The sequence below is a fragment of the Centruroides sculpturatus genome, unplaced genomic scaffold (genome assembly GCF_000671375.1).
Source record: "Centruroides sculpturatus isolate CEXI.00-Female unplaced genomic scaffold, Cexi_2.0 scaffold1127, whole genome shotgun sequence".
Classification (NCBI taxonomy): Eukaryota; Metazoa; Arthropoda; class Arachnida; order Scorpiones; family Buthidae; genus Centruroides; species Centruroides sculpturatus.
This window is the reverse complement of record NW_019385367.1, coordinates 245,188-264,529: the sequence shown is the minus strand read 5'-3', so window position 1 is coordinate 264,529 and position 19,342 is coordinate 245,188. Positions and strand designations below refer to the sequence as shown.

At 28.0% G+C, this 19,342-nt stretch overlaps 1 protein-coding gene across 1 annotated transcript in view; it reads left to right on the top strand.

Annotated features, from left to right (window-relative positions):
- LOC111638198 (WD repeat-containing protein 81-like) overlaps nucleotides 1–19,342 on the top strand; it is a 70,859-nt gene that overhangs the window by 21,741 nt on the left and 29,776 nt on the right. Inside the window, exons 10-11 of the mRNA XM_023383869.1 lie at nucleotides 308–581; nucleotides 16,205–16,360. Of these exons, the coding sequence (XP_023239637.1) occupies nucleotides 308–581; nucleotides 16,205–16,360 (430 nt within the window). The remainder of the gene's footprint in view (nucleotides 1–307; nucleotides 582–16,204; nucleotides 16,361–19,342) is intronic.

Below are 19,342 nucleotides of genomic sequence, written 5' to 3'. Positions count from 1 at the left end.
GGATACTTCTCTTTCTGCACATCCTAGGATATGAAGGGTAGAAAGGTAAAATGTATCTCATCCCCCTTCAAATTACATCTTGCAACAGAGTATATTTTAAATTCTATGTTTTATATTAATAGTCTGATAAATAGATGAAAATTTGCTCAAAAATGTTTTCATATAATGTTTTTATTATGTTCATTTTATATAAAATATTTTATTTCTTGTAATGTATTATATTATTTTATTTGTTTGTTTTTAATGTCATTTTAATTTTATAATAATAAATGTATTTTTTAATTTAATGCTTTTAATATTATTTTAGGATTTACTTATAAAAGGAATTTTGTATCCTATTGTTCGGCTTATTTCATCATTTCGACAAACATTTCCTCATGGAAAGCATTCTCGTTCTGTCATTGCTTGGAAGCTTATTGATACCATTTATCTGATCAGTTTAAGAATTGGATTTGAAATGACTCGGAAACATTTATCTACATTATTGCAACGATTTTTTTCTTGCTTTGATAAAGCATATGAAAACCATCCATTTGCTGGCAAAAAATCTACAAGATTTGAGGGAATGGATGGAACTGAAGGTAAATAATATGTTTATTTAATTTTTATAACAATTACAAATAGTAAAACATAATAATCTAAATAGGTATAAATTTAAAATTTAGTTCAGTTCATTATTTATTTATGGATTTTTGAGCAAAAATACAGTAAATAAATAAAAAATAAGTCTTTTTTTATGTTAAATTATTGTTCATAATTAGAAATATATATGTCATTTTCNAAAATATTAATATATTTTAATTAATTAATTTATATTTTAATAGCAAGTGGAAATAGATACAGTAGTATAGCAAAGTTGACAAAATTCACAAGTACTTTTGATAATTCAAATTAACTTTTTCTGATGAATAGAGTAGAACATTTGTTTGAAGACTTATTATATATAGAATAAAATTAAAACACTTTTAGTACAAGCAACATTTTTATTTTAAGAGCTGTTTGTCACAAGAATTTTGATGTTTTAAAGTGTATGCATAGACATTAATACAAAAAGTAAGTAATACTTAATAATCAAATAATGACATGAAATAGACATTTGATAAGATAAAAAAATATATATCTAAAAATTTAATGGTATTAGATGCTACTTTGTCATATGTAACTTGTGAAGTTAAAAATCAATTTAACTTAAAATTAGTAATGAATTTTAAAAATATTTATTAAAATTACACATGCATTAAAAAATGGTTATTTACTCCAAACTAATTTTTTGAGGAAAAGAAGTTTTTTGGTGAATATAGTTGTTTTGTATGTTAAAAAATGTTATCAAGTTGGTTTAGTAAGAAAAATTAAATTTTTAATTGACAACTACTGTTTTAATTTTGCCATTCAAACCATATTACATAGATTGTATTGAAAGTAATGCCTGTCAGGTTATAATTCCTTTATTAACATGAGACATGTAACTACATATGTAGAGTAACTCTGTCTAGAATGTGATATTATTCAAAATAGTGTCCACTAATGGCAATGCCTTTAAACCAGTGTTTTTCAACCTTCTTGAATACGCGACTCTTTACAAGTTAAAAAAATTCTGGCGACCCCGAGGGCAATATTAAAACTATGTCAGTGATGGTAAAAACTACGTATTTAATTTTCTTTCTGTTGAGACCTAAATATCGATCGAAAAACCAATTGTACTTTAAAATAAACAGGCATAGCCTTCTCAATGAAATTATAGTTTTTTTTATTGTAGTGTAGAACCTACAAACACTTGTCTTTTTTTTACCCGCGACCCCCTGTGTAAGGCTTTGCGACCCCTTTGGGGGTTGCGACCCACAGGTTGAAAAACACTGCTTTAAACCTACTTGTCAAAGCCACTTTGGAGAAAGTCTTTGGGGCACTTCCTCTCCCAGCATCTGACAGTATTTTGCACTTTGCTCATATCTGCAAAGTGCTATCTGCAAAGGCTTTCATTTATTTGACTGAAGAAGTGGAAATCGTAGTGTGTAAGATTGAGCTGTAAGGAGGATGTGGCATTGCTGACCATCTCATTTGATAAAAGTTTAAGATCACTGTCTTTCAGCATTAATAAAGTTTTAATGAGTAAAGCACAAAAATAAACACAGAATATCTCACAAGCACTTTTGACATGTATAGAATGTCTTCTTGGGGTGAAATGAAAACAAATTCTATAACATTGATATTTAACATTAACGTTAATATGTTTTAATTGGAGTACTCAGCAAAACTTTATTAATGATGTAAAGACAGTGATGTTAAACTTTTATCTGATAAAGATCTGATGTGACAAAATAATAATTCATATCTCATTTGTGTAAGAACTTGTGATGTTTCTAAAATGTGTGGAATTATGCAATATTATGGTGTAACTGGATTACATTTGGCTATCTCTATGGTCTTTTCTTACAGATGGTTTCTTGAAGTTTCCAGAGAGATGAAATGTAGCAATTGTTGTTTATTATTGTCCCATGTTTAATGAAATAGAGCAAAATCATTTCCAACCTAAAAGACACTATTGTGTCTTGAAGACATTATCATTCCTTGACACTATTGTGTCAAGGAATGATAGTGTCTTCAAAGTATACAATTTACAATAACCTTGAATTGTATACTTTGAATTTTTTTAGTCTAGGAAGCTGAAGTGTTTCCATTACATTGACTGATTCTTTGTCTCTTGGTCATGAAGGGACATTTGATGCTCTTTGCCCAGGTCTCATTACCAATATAAATATTTCCAAAAAAAGATGCCCTTGTTTTTTTGCCAACAGATTCAAATAAATATGCAATCTCTCTTCTTTTGAATTAGCTTGATTGATGAGGAACCCATTTAGCACATACTTTCTGGTATCCCAGGTTGTGAATAATCTACTGGATAGTATTCTGACCATAACCAAGACCTCAGAAGTCTCTTGGACAGTGATACACTGGTCTGTGCAATTCATATCACCCACCTCAATTTGGTTTCCATCACTAACTGCTTGTCATTGACTTTTCACTGTGTAGTTTGCCTTTCACACTTGTTTCACTTTTTTAAACGCTTTTACCCATCTTTGCACATTACTCACATTAATTGTTGCCTCACCATACACATTTTTGAGCCTTTTGTGGATGTTGGCAGCAGTACACCCTTCTTTGGTCAGGAATTTAATATTCTTTGTTTCTGGTTCGTATCCATGGTTTAACAAAACCTAGAATTAAAAAATTGTCAGTCATGCAGAAAGAGTTACTCTCTGGTAGTGTAAGGCACCACGTTTGCATTAATAGTTTTAGAAAAAATGTGAAACATGAGAACTATTCTGAAAGGCATCACTTTCAGAATAGTTCTCATATATCAGCCATCAAAATAATCATCATTCTTACTGGTATTTAACTATTCTTATACAGGATGTTGCAAGGTAATTTAATAAGATATTTTATTATGAAAGTTTTGACTTATAAATTTTCTATTCAAGTTTGTTGATAAATTTTTCATGCTCTTTATTAAAAGTCAAGGATTGTATCTTCAATATGTTATGTAAAGTTTGAGATACACAAGTTCTTGTAGAGGCATAAAAAGAATTAAGTTATAATAGATAAATTTGCATCACTGAATGAAAAAGAAGACAAATTATAGAATATTCAAACTGAATTCTCAAAATTGAATACATGTTTGAATCAGGCATTTCTAGACAAAACCTTTCAACTTATAATTATAATGTTTTTATAATTACATATTTACATATAAATTTTTAGTTGTCACACTCTTCAAGCATTCAAGTTTCAATTAGGTAAACTAGAAATTAAATACTGTAATTTTCTGAGTGTAGCTTATAGGTTATTCGCATTGTAAAATCAGTTTGAAAGCAGGTGAAGGCTATGTTCTGGCATTATTTCAGGTTATATTTAGGAAATTATGGTAATTATTACATCAATATAAAAGTTGTTCGACATCAGAAAATGTTATTTACAGTTAATATTTCAGAATTAGTTTATGGTCAGTCATTTGTGTAAGTTTCTCGACTTTCAGGGGAAAATCAGTTATTCCTGTGTCAGGAAGGCTAAGGTCATCCACGTCTGGGTGGTGGTGGCAGAGACAGAGATGACAAGTGTGTTACAAAGAAAACCAATTATTGTAATGGAAATATCCTTACATAGGTAATGAGTTGGATTGATGACGGTAACTCATTGACAAATTTGTCCTGGCGCTGATCGGTGAGCCTTCGGACTTGCGAGAGTTTTGGTCAGTCGGTCATAACCCTGGCATGGACGAGAAAGGTTTGTTCATTTTGCTGCAGATTATAAGCGAAGGTGTTTGGCATCCGAAGTGGCTGCTGAGTCACACAACACAGCACAACTTCTTGTGACACACGACCCTTTTTTTAGAGGGATATGGCCCTTTCAACCTTGAGTTTTTGGTTTATATAGTTTTTTTCTTTTTCATCAATATTTCTGATGCCCCACATTCCATTCCTCGCTTCCCAGTTTCTCATTTGTCTCTAAGTGATCCCTGAAACCTGATTGGGTAACGAGAAAGGTCTGTTTTGAGATGTCTGTCTGATACTTCTTTGTGAATTTGACTGGAGATTGTTGATAGAACTATAAGTCGTGCACCCATTAATTTAGCCTGTTGTTTCTATTTTCTGTCATTTTAGGATTTTAATGATTGCACATGATGTTTTTCTAACCATCAAATTTTTCCCCTTCTCCAAATTTTTAACCCAAATTGACTATTTACGAGCACCTGTGTCAGAGTTCTATCTCTTCCATTACATCATTCCTCTTTGCGTTGTGTTTGTTTTGACTACTACAGTTTTTTTCTCCTCTCTCTTACATAACCATCATGACCCCAGATCATACTTGATGATAGCATATTTGCATTTAACACCTTGCAATTAAATTTTAGTTTTGACTCGTTCTGGAACCTTGTACTTGTTACATTACTGCATACTTGGTTATGTTCTTGTAGTTAAGGACAAATTGGGTTTGCTTGCTGAAATATAATTTTAATTTTTATGAAAAACCAAAATCAAAATAGAGCTTTTTCTTTTTTGAAAGAATATCCATTTTTATTTTTTTCAATACTATTTAATGGGTGAAATTTCACATCAGCTTGAATTAAAATGAAATATTCAGTCATTTCCCAAATGAAATATTTACAAAGGAATAAATTGCTTTTAAAATATTTTTCTGAATTTCATGATTCAATAGCTAAATAGAAGTTTTATCAGTTTTTCCACTAAATAAGTATAATTTAGATTAACATCTAAACAACAGTTTTTCTTAACCCAATTTTTATAGCAGCATCAATCAATCAAAATTCTACAATGTTTTGATACTTAATATATTCTTTATTGTGAATTTCTTAATTCTAAATACATTTCGAAAAACAATAAATGTATTTTTCCTCATCATTACAATTTGGTTTAATACAAATAATGCAAATTAAAAATTTTTAATGCAATTTGTATACAGTAAATAAAAACCTATTCCATATACGGAACAGCAGCTTATACAAATATTTATAGTCTAACATTCTTACATTCATGGATCTTACAACATTTTTGTATACAATTAAAATTTTTTTTTATAAATTTTTTTATTTTTGCACATATATTTTTTCATTGACATAATATTTATATTCATTTTTATGTTTAGATAGTTAATGTTCTTCAATAACATTCTTTCATTTCTATCAATATTTAGATTTCAAGTTCTTTATTTCTTCCTACTAAGTTTTCTATCATATATATTTTTACATTTACTATATGAAATGTGAAGTTTGTTTGATATGTTATTGTAAAAATAATAAATATTTCAGTGTATTGAATAACTCAATACTTTAAATTATTAGGAAATTAAGTTAGACAAATTTTTAAAATAATTTATATTTTTATAAATTTATGTTACTTTGGATGGAAATGTTTTAAAAGTTTAAATTAATAAGTTATTTATAATCTACTAATCATAACATAAATGGCTGTATTTATGGAACATACACATATATGTTGTATAAATTTCAAATATAATATACTTTTGAAATAAACATTTAGAGACAAAACACTAAGATTTATTCTATATTTCTTTATATACTTACCAACAGGAGCATTTAAAATATTAGTGTTATGATCTTTTATTGATGATTCTAAATTATATTTTAACTGCAAAATATATATGGATTATTTATTATGAAAGTAGAGTAAGTCCATTATTGGAAAAATTGAGAAAACGATGATTTAGATATAATTTAGTGTGAATTTTTTATTTATAGACAATTTACAGTTTATATTTTAAAATATTCATATGCTTTGATTAATTGGAAATTTCTTGTAAATGAAATTACATAATCGTTTATTATGAAAGTGGTGCAAATCCGTTTTCCATAGTCTAATTAAATACTGAGTAAGCTAAGGAGTAACATTGTGACACTTTACAATTAGACTCACATTGTAATACAAATGAGTTTATTAAAAAAATATTTAATTTTCTATAAAACATTGAAGGAAGAGGCAAAATTTAAACTCTAGATTTTATCACAAACCAGATGAAAGAGACAACAAAGTTTAGGAACATCACCTTTGTACGGGGTTTTTGAAAGTAACTCACTAGAAGATGCTTCCACACATAGTACATATGTATGTACCATGTAGGATGCTACCAGGAAACATGTAATTTATGGCATAAATTGTTGTAACATATTATCATCAAGGTATACCATATGTTAATTATTATTAATTATGTAATGAATGTATAACTTAGAAAACTCATATTAAACCATTTTATTACAATACAACAACAAACTAATTGGTATGGTATATCTTGATGATGATGATTACATGTTACAATGAATTATACATAAATTATGTGTTTTCATATGGTACACATAAATGTGTTGTGTGTGGAAGCACATCTTCTGGTGAGCACACTCATTACTTTTGAACATCCTTGTATAAAAATGCTAGAGGAAAAATATAAGGATATGATGCAGTTACTGCCTTACCTATCTTCTCTGTATCATGGATAGTTCAAAATACTTCCATATAACAAAAACAAAAAAACAGAATCTAATAAGCATAATATAATTCAACAATAAGTAAATAAATATTGAGATTAAAGAATAGTATTTTGTTTCCTGTTTTATAAACAAACCTTAATTCAAGTGAAATTTAAACAATTAAAATTTAATGATTTGAACAGTTTAATAATAATGAAAATGATCTAAGTTCATTTATGGCCCCCAAAAATATATTTGGTTTAGTAATTGTCATCAAAATTATTTGTATAACAAATTTCATATATTTAAAATCACAAAAACATGGGCATACTTAGTATACTTTATGAATATTTTTGAATCAATTGAAATGCAAATCCTTAAATATCTCATCACAAGGATAAATGAACTTACACCATTTTTATAGTAAACTGTCCATATATACATGCAAGTATATAGAATACAATGAACATTTGAAGTTGAAAGACTATAAAGTCATCAGAGAACATTTTATACTTTTTTATATTTTTAAATGTAACTTGTAATTAATAATAATGTTATGCCATAAATGTTATTAAAAATTTTTTATGGTATCTATACAAGGATTTTTGGAAAAAAAGATTTATTATATTTTCAAATATATATTATCTTTTAAATATAATTGAGTCTTCAACTCTACAGTTATGCATTTTTCAAATTTTTAAAATTATTTTACATTAATATATATATAACATATATATAATATACATAACATATTTTCATTTATTCATATAAAAAAATGATTAATTTTAATGTCTTGCTTTTTAGACTGAATAATGAAAAGTAAAAACATATAAGCAATAAGCATAGTTAAAGTGAAATAATATAATTAATTTTTTGAAGTTAAAGATAAAATTGTAAAAGAATTAATACAATAATATAATTATAAGTATATATGATGGAAAATATAAAAATTTGAAATGGTTTTTCTTCAACATTTAGTTGTTTCATCTTGCTTCAAAGTATTAAGTGTGCATATTTACATCAAAATTTGTATATAATTTCTTAATAAATCTTAATTATATTAAACTGTATCTTATTTCTATTTATATAATACTTGTTTTGATTTTATTTTGAAATAAATTTATTTTATTCAAATTTAAAAAGATATTAATTGCATGATAAGTAGTATGTATCATATCTGTAATGTATTATTTAATTATTTGAAATGTTTTTAATTTACAATGTTTGGATACTTTTAAAAGTTTTCATTTTTCAATAATTTTTGAAACTTCTCATTTCTTAAAAAGTTGATCTGATATGAATAACAATACTAATCACTTTTATATATAATTTTATATTTAAAAAAACAAGTAATGACAGTAATGGATACTAATGTTAGCTTATTACATTACACATTATCACAAATAATGTAATAGTGCTACATGTATATACATTTAAAAAAACAGTAATGTATTATTTATTAATAGAAAACTAATATGTTTTACTTTCTGATTTAAACTTTTTAAGACTTTAACTTATAAAAAAAAAACTGTATTTAAAATTGTGTATATTATTAAATAGTTATTTTGTTAGTGTGTGTATTAATTTTATGGTAAAAAGTATTTAATTTTAAATATCGTAATTTACATTCAAAATTTGTTAAATTTAAAAATTTTTATTTCACTTTCTGGAATAATAATCTGTTGAAAAGGTTTTTTAAATTTAGTTTTATGTTCTATTGATTAACATTTTATTATTGTTAATTTGAAATTTTGGGTTCTGTTTGCATTTCTAAAATTCTGTTAAATTAAAAATTTTTAAATTTATTGTATTTTATTAACATTTCAAAATATATGCACTTAATTTCACTTTTTGTTCTATCTTTGCCTAATGATCGCAATTCATTTACCAAAAATTATTGTTCTTTTGTTATCTTATTATTTTTTATTTATTAATGTAACACTAATGAAACATTTTTTGATGATTATCATTTCTATATTAAATGATATGCAAATTTGATTGTGATACAATTTATTTTATTTTTTGTGTGTTTATTGAAAATGATGTTAATTTTTGTACTATTTTACTTTGATGTTGTACATAAAATTAATTGAAATTGTAATAGTGGAAAAAATATTGCTATATTCAAAACTTTTTTGTAAAATACAAGTTGGTATGTCACATTTTATAATAAATAATGCACAAAATTTAATAATTAATTTCACATCTTCCTTACATCTTCCAGCAATACTTTATCAAAAACAAACATTTTCGGTCTAGTTTATGGGCCTGTTTCAGATTCTACACATTCAAATCAAACATTGTTACATAATTATTGTTAAGTTCCGACTTTGAATAACACATTCGAAAATTTATGTTTAAACCTTTTATGTCACAAGGAAATTAGTTTTTCTTTTAGAAAAAGTGCAAACTGGTGATTAAACTGTGTTATAGGCATTATCTTTGATAAACTTAGTACTGATAATTAAGTGTAAAATGATAAACATCAGATCTGCATAAACCATATTTACTAACAGAGATCAGCCATTTTTCTCATGTTTCAAATNCAATATTAAAACTATGTCAGTGATGGTAAAAACTACGTATTTAATTTTCTTTCTGTTGAGACCTAAATATCGATCGAAAAACCAATTGTACTTTAAAATAAACAGGCATAGCCTTCTCAATGAAATTATAGTTTTTTTTATTGTAGTGTAGAACCTACAAACACTTGTCTTTTTTTTACCCGCGACCCCCTGTGTAAGGCTTTGCGACCCCTTTGGGGGTTGCGACCCACAGGTTGAAAAACACTGCTTTAAACCTACTTGTCAAAGCCACTTTGGAGAAAGTCTTTGGGGCACTTCCTCTCCCAGCATCTGACAGTATTTTGCACTTTGCTCATATCTGCAAAGTGCTATCTGCAAAGGCTTTCATTTATTTGACTGAAGAAGTGGAAATCGTAGTGTGTAAGATTGAGCTGTAAGGAGGATGTGGCATTGCTGACCATCTCATTTGATAAAAGTTTAAGATCACTGTCTTTCAGCATTAATAAAGTTTTAATGAGTAAAGCACAAAAATAAACACAGAATATCTCACAAGCACTTTTGACATGTATAGAATGTCTTCTTGGGGTGAAATGAAAACAAATTCTATAACATTGATATTTAACATTAACGTTAATATGTTTTAATTGGAGTACTCAGCAAAACTTTATTAATGATGTAAAGACAGTGATGTTAAACTTTTATCTGATAAAGATCTGATGTGACAAAATAATAATTCATATCTCATTTGTGTAAGAACTTGTGATGTTTCTAAAATGTGTGGAATTATGCAATATTATGGTGTAACTGGATTACATTTGGCTATCTCTATGGTCTTTTCTTACAGATGGTTTCTTGAAGTTTCCAGAGAGATGAAATGTAGCAATTGTTGTTTATTATTGTCCCATGTTTAATGAAATAGAGCAAAATCATTTCCAACCTAAAAGACACTATTGTGTCTTGAAGACATTATCATTCCTTGACACTATTGTGTCAAGGAATGATAGTGTCTTCAAAGTATACAATTTACAATAACCTTGAATTGTATACTTTGAATTTTTTTAGTCTAGGAAGCTGAAGTGTTTCCATTACATTGACTGATTCTTTGTCTCTTGGTCATGAAGGGACATTTGATGCTCTTTGCCCAGGTCTCATTACCAATATAAATATTTCCAAAAAAAGATGCCCTTGTTTTTTTGCCAACAGATTCAAATAAATATGCAATCTCTCTTCTTTTGAATTAGCTTGATTGATGAGGAACCCATTTAGCACATACTTTCTGGTATCCCAGGTTGTGAATAATCTACTGGATAGTATTCTGACCATAACCAAGACCTCAGAAGTCTCTTGGACAGTGATACACTGGTCTGTGCAATTCATATCACCCACCTCAATTTGGTTTCCATCACTAACTGCTTGTCATTGACTTTTCACTGTGTAGTTTGCCTTTCACACTTGTTTCACTTTTTTAAACGCTTTTACCCATCTTTGCACATTACTCACATTAATTGTTGCCTCACCATACACATTTTTGAGCCTTTTGTGGATGTTGGCAGCAGTACACCCTTCTTTGGTCAGGAATTTAATATTCTTTGTTTCTGGTTCGTATCCATGGTTTAACAAAACCTAGAATTAAAAAATTGTCAGTCATGCAGAAAGAGTTACTCTCTGGTAGTGTAAGGCACCACGTTTGCATTAATAGTTTTAGAAAAAATGTGAAACATGAGAACTATTCTGAAAGGCATCACTTTCAGAATAGTTCTCATATATCAGCCATCAAAATAATCATCATTCTTACTGGTATTTAACTATTCTTATACAGGATGTTGCAAGGTAATTTAATAAGATATTTTATTATGAAAGTTTTGACTTATAAATTTTCTATTCAAGTTTGTTGATAAATTTTTCATGCTCTTTATTAAAAGTCAAGGATTGTATCTTCAATATGTTATGTAAAGTTTGAGATACACAAGTTCTTGTAGAGGCATAAAAAGAATTAAGTTATAATAGATAAATTTGCATCACTGAATGAAAAAGAAGACAAATTATAGAATATTCAAACTGAATTCTCAAAATTGAATACATGTTTGAATCAGGCATTTCTAGACAAAACCTTTCAACTTATAATTATAATGTTTTTATAATTACATATTTACATATAAATTTTTAGTTGTCACACTCTTCAAGCATTCAAGTTTCAATTAGGTAAACTAGAAATTAAATACTGTAATTTTCTGAGTGTAGCTTATAGGTTATTCGCATTGTAAAATCAGTTTGAAAGCAGGTGAAGGCTATGTTCTGGCATTATTTCAGGTTATATTTAGGAAATTATGGTAATTATTACATCAATATAAAAGTTGTTCGACATCAGAAAATGTTATTTACAGTTAATATTTCAGAATTAGTTTATGGTCAGTCATTTGTGTAAGTTTCTCGACTTTCAGGGGAAAATCAGTTATTCCTGTGTCAGGAAGGCTAAGGTCATCCACGTCTGGGTGGTGGTGGCAGAGACAGAGATGACAAGTGTGTTACAAAGAAAACCAATTATTGTAATGGAAATATCCTTACATAGGTAATGAGTTGGATTGATGACGGTAACTCATTGACAAATTTGTCCTGGCGCTGATCGGTGAGCCTTCGGACTTGCGAGAGTTTTGGTCAGTCGGTCATAACCCTGGCATGGACGAGAAAGGTTTGTTCATTTTGCTGCAGATTATAAGCGAAGGTGTTTGGCATCCGAAGTGGCTGCTGAGTCACACAACACAGCACAACTTCTTGTGACACACGACCCTTTTTTTAGAGGGATATGGCCCTTTCAACCTTGAGTTTTTGGTTTATATAGTTTTTTTCTTTTTCATCAATATTTCTGATGCCCCACATTCCATTCCTCGCTTCCCAGTTTCTCATTTGTCTCTAAGTGATCCCTGAAACCTGATTGGGTAACGAGAAAGGTCTGTTTTGAGATGTCTGTCTGATACTTCTTTGTGAATTTGACTGGAGATTGTTGATAGAACTATAAGTCGTGCACCCATTAATTTAGCCTGTTGTTTCTATTTTCTGTCATTTTAGGATTTTAATGATTGCACATGATGTTTTTCTAACCATCAAATTTTTCCCCTTCTCCAAATTTTTAACCCAAATTGACTATTTACGAGCACCTGTGTCAGAGTTCTATCTCTTCCATTACATCATTCCTCTTTGCGTTGTGTTTGTTTTGACTACTACAGTTTTTTTCTCCTCTCTCTTACATAACCATCATGACCCCAGATCATACTTGATGATAGCATATTTGCATTTAACACCTTGCAATTAAATTTTAGTTTTGACTCGTTCTGGAACCTTGTACTTGTTACATTACTGCATACTTGGTTATGTTCTTGTAGTTAAGGACAAATTGGGTTTGCTTGCTGAAATATAATTTTAATTTTTATGAAAAACCAAAATCAAAATAGAGCTTTTTCTTTTTTGAAAGAATATCCATTTTTATTTTTTTCAATACTATTTAATGGGTGAAATTTCACATCAGCTTGAATTAAAATGAAATATTCAGTCATTTCCCAAATGAAATATTTACAAAGGAATAAATTGCTTTTAAAATATTTTTCTGAATTTCATGATTCAATAGCTAAATAGAAGTTTTATCAGTTTTTCCACTAAATAAGTATAATTTAGATTAACATCTAAACAACAGTTTTTCTTAACCCAATTTTTATAGCAGCATCAATCAATCAAAATTCTACAATGTTTTGATACTTAATATATTCTTTATTGTGAATTTCTTAATTCTAAATACATTTCGAAAAACAATAAATGTATTTTTCCTCATCATTACAATTTGGTTTAATACAAATAATGCAAATTAAAAATTTTTAATGCAATTTGTATACAGTAAATAAAAACCTATTCCATATACGGAACAGCAGCTTATACAAATATTTATAGTCTAACATTCTTACATTCATGGATCTTACAACATTTTTGTATACAATTAAAATTTTTTTTATAATTATAATTTACGTACATATTTAAAACCACAATAACTTACAACTGTTATTTCTTCCTTATTTTTTAAAAAGATCCCCTTTTCAGTAAAACATTGATATTATATGTGGATCAATTGATAAGTTTTTCCATTTTTATAAAATTAGTTTTGGAAGAGGTAGAATAATGTGATTAGTTTTAGAAAGTATTAAAAATCATTTATTTTAATTATACATATTTATTTTTAACATAATCAACATTTAGAATGGTACTTTTTTCTAATTGTTCAATTCATTTTTGCATTCTAAAAAAAACTTTCTGGTTTTTTCTTTTGATCTATTCCTTCCATCCTATATCCATTCCTGTACTTCCAGTTACTCTGGTATTTGGTAAAGGGAAAAACAATTCAGTGAAGTATTGTGAAACATTATGAGCAACTCAAAAAATAGTTTTTTCTGGTCTTTCTTTGAAAATATGTCTTTTTCTTGCAACATAAAAACATAGAAAGCATTGTATTAAGGAAACAGCAAAGATGCTTAACAACTTGAAGTTACAAGTTATTTCACGTTTTCATACAGCCAGATCTAGCACTATCAGATAGTGCTAGTGATAGTGCAGAGTTGAAAGGTCAAAGCTTATCATCAGATTCTAAAGCTCAAGCTGCTATATGGAAGTGAATCATGGAAAAATCAAAATGTTTTTTCATGCACAGAGTACAAAAATGGATTGAGTGCTTGGGAAAATGTGTCACTCTTATGTTGAAAAATAAATATATATGATTACTGCACCTTTAACAGTTGAATTTTAGAAGAATGCTAATGCTTTTCACTTGGTTAACAGGTCATCCTCAGGCATTGAAAGTAACAGTGGAAAGTCATCAAATGTAAAAACTGGAATACTAACAACACTAGTATTCCAGTTTTTACATTTGATGCCTGAGGATAACTCATTAACCACATAAAAAATGTTAACATTCTTCTAAAATTTCACTGTTAAAGATGAAGATAATTAAATTAGCCCAGTAAGTTATCACAGTGGCTAGTAAATGTCTTCATTATGTATGATTAAAATAAATGATTTTTACTACTTTTTAAAACTGGTCACTTTATTCTATCTTTTCTAAAATACAGGCAGTTTTATAAAAATGGAGACTTTATTTATCATTCAATCTTCATAATTTTGTTAAATGTGTATTTATTCCACTTGATATCAATGCAATATTCATCTGTTTTATTAAATCTGGTAGTTTTTTTATTATAAAATTTTTAATCCATAACTAGTGCTTGAGCTAATTGAAGTTAAATATGAATAAAGTTGAATTGTGTGAGGTTTGCCGATTGGGGAGAAAGTGTCGTGACAGTCGAGCGGTCAGCACTGTCGTGTGGGAGTGAAAAAACTTACTGAGACAGGTCCTCCATCGCAAACTATTTATTAAATATAAAAATTTCGCTTACAACTACTGTTTTACTTCGGCGTAAGGCCTATTCACAGAGCGAATCAGTTCATAAATAAAGTTCAATCTTTTCTACGATCTTCTCTCCTTTTGGCGAAGATGATGAGGAAAACATAGGCTCCAGGGCACACAGCACAAATTGAAGGGGTGATTCTCATAGCAGATTACCCTTGGCGAAACTTGCTGGGACGGGATGGCGAAAACTTCTTTTTGAACGACGACTAAGTTCCCGCAGGAAAAATCCAGAAGCGGAGCACACCGAACTTAGAACCAAGAACGTCACATCCTATTTTTGTGCGGTTTTTATAAGTTTTTTCTGGGTCCCAGATCGAACATTCCGATAGGTCGATGTCAACTTTTCCCCCTCCTCATTATGAATTGTAACAGGATTGGAGCCCAGATCGCGGGGTGAGTCAACTCCGATTGACAATTTGATTCCTATCGAAGACGTTCAATCTAAGTACTCAAATTCATCCATTGTTTTAACCTGAGTAGTTTGACTTTCTTAGTTTTTACAGATATGTCCTTATATGGACATAAAATATTCATTTTGCGTTTGACGGTTTCTTTTTACAATAAGATTAATAATTATAAAATTTTTCTCATACGAAATTAAAATATTTTTCGTGCACAAATTTCGACCCACTTCCGGAGCCTCACAATTGTTTTTCAACACAAGTAAAATGCTATTATAAATATATAATGTGGTAACAGCATTTTAAATAGACAGCTGCTCAAATGATAATGTAGTGATGAATGTTTTTGGCAAAAGGGTTTCATTTTCTGTTTTAACAATCTCCAGTTCTTGATTTCTTTCTCAGAGCTATATTAAAAATCTTTTTATTTATCAAAACATTAAATATGGAAAAATTTGAAAGATTAACATGTAAATAGCAATTTATTTTTTAAATTAAAATTAAATCATTATTTATTGAAAAATATTTGGTACAAAATAATTTATATTTGTGTATGTGCAAAATGACAAATGTTGGAAAACATATCAAATCCTCATAAGATGTACAAAAATCAAAGATATAGCACTGTTAAAGAATAAAGTCTTTTATATCTATTGCTTTTCTGAAAAATTTTTGTGACCATTGACATTATTTGTGGACACCTTATGTATAATTTTGATATGATTATTAAATTGTTATTTCATTTAAACAACACATTTTCTAAAAAGAAATGTTAAGGAATCCTGGCTTCACTGTTTCACACATATCTCAACTAAACCAAAACAACCTTTTCTCTTAGGTACTACCCCACATTCTATAGATGACTACCTTGAAATCAAGAAGAATTGTGAAACCAATGAATATGTTATAGGCACACCAGTGAAAATATCTAGTGTATTACTTCACAACAAAGCTTCGCTTGATAGCCTGTCTCCTCCTATGTCAGATCAAAAAGGTGAGCTTTTGCCTCCCCACTTATGCTTGTGTGCCTTGATAACTATTCATGTCATTGTAGTCTTATAAATTTTTTAAATTTGATTCCTTTAGTATGAATTTTAAAAATTGTATGTATATGTATACATTTGTAATATTAACATTTGTTATAAATATGGAAAGATAATTATAAAATCCTTTACTTCTTTTCCAGCAAGAGTTACTAATGTAGTGATGAATGTTTTTGGTCTAATTGATAGGGAAAAATCAAGTCTATAACTTAATACAGTATAAAATTCATTTATTAGATGTTTGGAATGCTTTTGCATTCCAAACATTCCAAAATGAATTCTACTGATTCAGAAATTTAAAAAGGATTATACAGATTAAAATTATAATGAAAATACAAGCAATAATGTATAATAAGTACATAAATACCAAATATAAAAACCAAATATACCAAGATAATATATCAAATTTTATTACGTTAAGATCTATAAATGCCAAAAGAATATAATTTACACTTGGTTCTATCTCCTTGCTTCCTCTGTGGATTATCATAAAAGGATTGCCATGCTATAACAACAATTCAGCTTTTTTGAAATTGATGCAGAATTTCTGTTTTGTTGCTTTAAACTTCTCTATAATTTCCAAAGCCATGATGTGGTCAGTGTTGAAAGGAAGGTTGTATTAATTCTGCTTCTTCTTCAAAACTAGCATTTTACGCTAGGTTCCATGGCATACATGGCTAAGGCAGTAATCAGTTTTTTTTTCAATGGTGTAATGATGCTCTTTTATTCCATTGGCTAGTGATCTGTTAGTAGAACCAACAAACACTTAACTATGCCTAAACCCTTCATCCAAAATAGGAATATAATATATGCCTGCACTCTTCATCTATCTAAACCAAATATTATCTAAATCATTACATTCCAGTTCCTCACTGTGGAGTTTTGTCAATTCATTAATAACTCTTACTGGACAAGAAGGAAAGGTTTTTCCAGTTTTGTTGTAACTTTTGATAATTATAAGTTAATTTTCTTCATGTAAACATTGAATATATTTTTCACATAAGAAATTTAACATGGTTATATGTTAAAGATAAAATAACTTATAGATTTTCAGAATAATGAAATAGTTAAATTCTATTTAAAAATNTTTCCAGTTTTGTTGTAACTTTTGATAATTATAAGTTAATTTTCTTCATGTAAACATTGAATATATTTTTCACATAAGAAATTTAACATGGTTATATGTTAAAGATAAAATAACTTATAGATTTTCAGAATAATGAAATAGTTAAATTCTATTTAAAAATACTATTTTTTCCTAAGGAGTTAATGGAGCAACCAATTTTTATTTTTTTGAAATCATCTTTTTTATTTTAGGAATTCTTATATAAATAGTTTGAATTTACTATTAAAGTTTTTCCCCTTCCCTCAAAATTTTTTGTTAAAAATGATCATTATTTAGTTGAATTTTTACTATTAATGATAAGATTAGCTCTTGTCGTGTTTTAAAATTTGTCATACTTTCATTTTTTATCATAATATATTTTCATTTTTTTGCCTCCCCACTTATGCTTGTGTGCCTTGATAACTATTCATGTCATTGTAGTCTTATAAATTTTTTAAATTTGATTCCTTTAGTATGAATTTTAAAAATTGTATGTATATGTATACATTTGTAATATTAACATTTGTTATAAATATGGAAAGATAATTATAAAATCCTTTACTTCTTTTCCAGCAAGAGTTACTAATGTAGTGATGAATGTTTTTGGTCTAATTGATAGGGAAAAATCAAGTCTATAACTTAATACAGTATAAAATTCATTTATTAGATGTTTGGAATGCTTTTGCATTCCAAACATTCCAAAATGAATTCTACTGATTCAGAAATTTAAAAAGGATTATACAGATTAAAATTATAATGAAAATACAAGCAATAATGTATAATAAGTACATAAATACCAAATATAAAAACCAAATATACCAAGATAATATATCAAATTTTATTACGTTAAGATCTATAAATGCCAAAAGAATATAATTTACACTTGGTTCTATCTCCTTGCTTCCTCTGTGGATTATCATAAAAGGATTGCCATGCTATAACAACAATTCAGCTTTTTTGAAATTGATGCAGAATTTCTGTTTTGTTGCTTTAAACTTCTCTATAATTTCCAAAGCCATGATGTGGTCAGTGTTGAAAGGAAGGTTGTATTAATTCTGCTTCTTCTTCAAAACTAGCATTTTACGCTAGGTTCCATGGCATACATGGCTAAGGCAGTAATCAGTTTTTTTTTCAATGGTGTAATGATGCTCTTTTATTCCATTGGCTAGTGATCTGTTAGTAGAACCAACAAACACTTAACTATGCCTAAACCCTTCATCCAAAATAGGAATATAATATATGCCTGCACTCTTCATCTATCTAAACCAAATATTATCTAAATCATTACATTCCAGTTCCTCACTGTGGAGTTTTGTCAATTCATTAATAACTCTTACTGGACAAGAAGGAAAGGTTTTTCCAGTTTTGTTGTAACTTTTGATAATTATAAGTTAATTTTCTTCATGTAAACATTGAATATATTTTTCACATAAGAAATTTAACATGGTTATATGTTAAAGATAAAATAACTTATAGATTTTCAGAATAATGAAATAGTTAAATTCTATTTAAAAATTTTTTCCTAAGGAGTTAATGGAGCAACCAATTTTTATTTTTTTGAAATCATCTTTTTTATTTTAGGAATTCTTATATAAATAGTTTGAATTTACTATTAAAGTTTTTCCCCTTCCCTCAAAATTTTTTGTTAAAAATGATCATTATTTAGTTGAATTTTTACTATTAATGATAAGATTAGCTCTTGTCGTGTTTTAAAATTTGTCATACTTTCATTTTTTATCATAATATATTTTCATTTTCAGTATAGCATATACATATATATATATATATATGTATGTATGTATGTATGTGTATAGGAATTCTTAGGTCA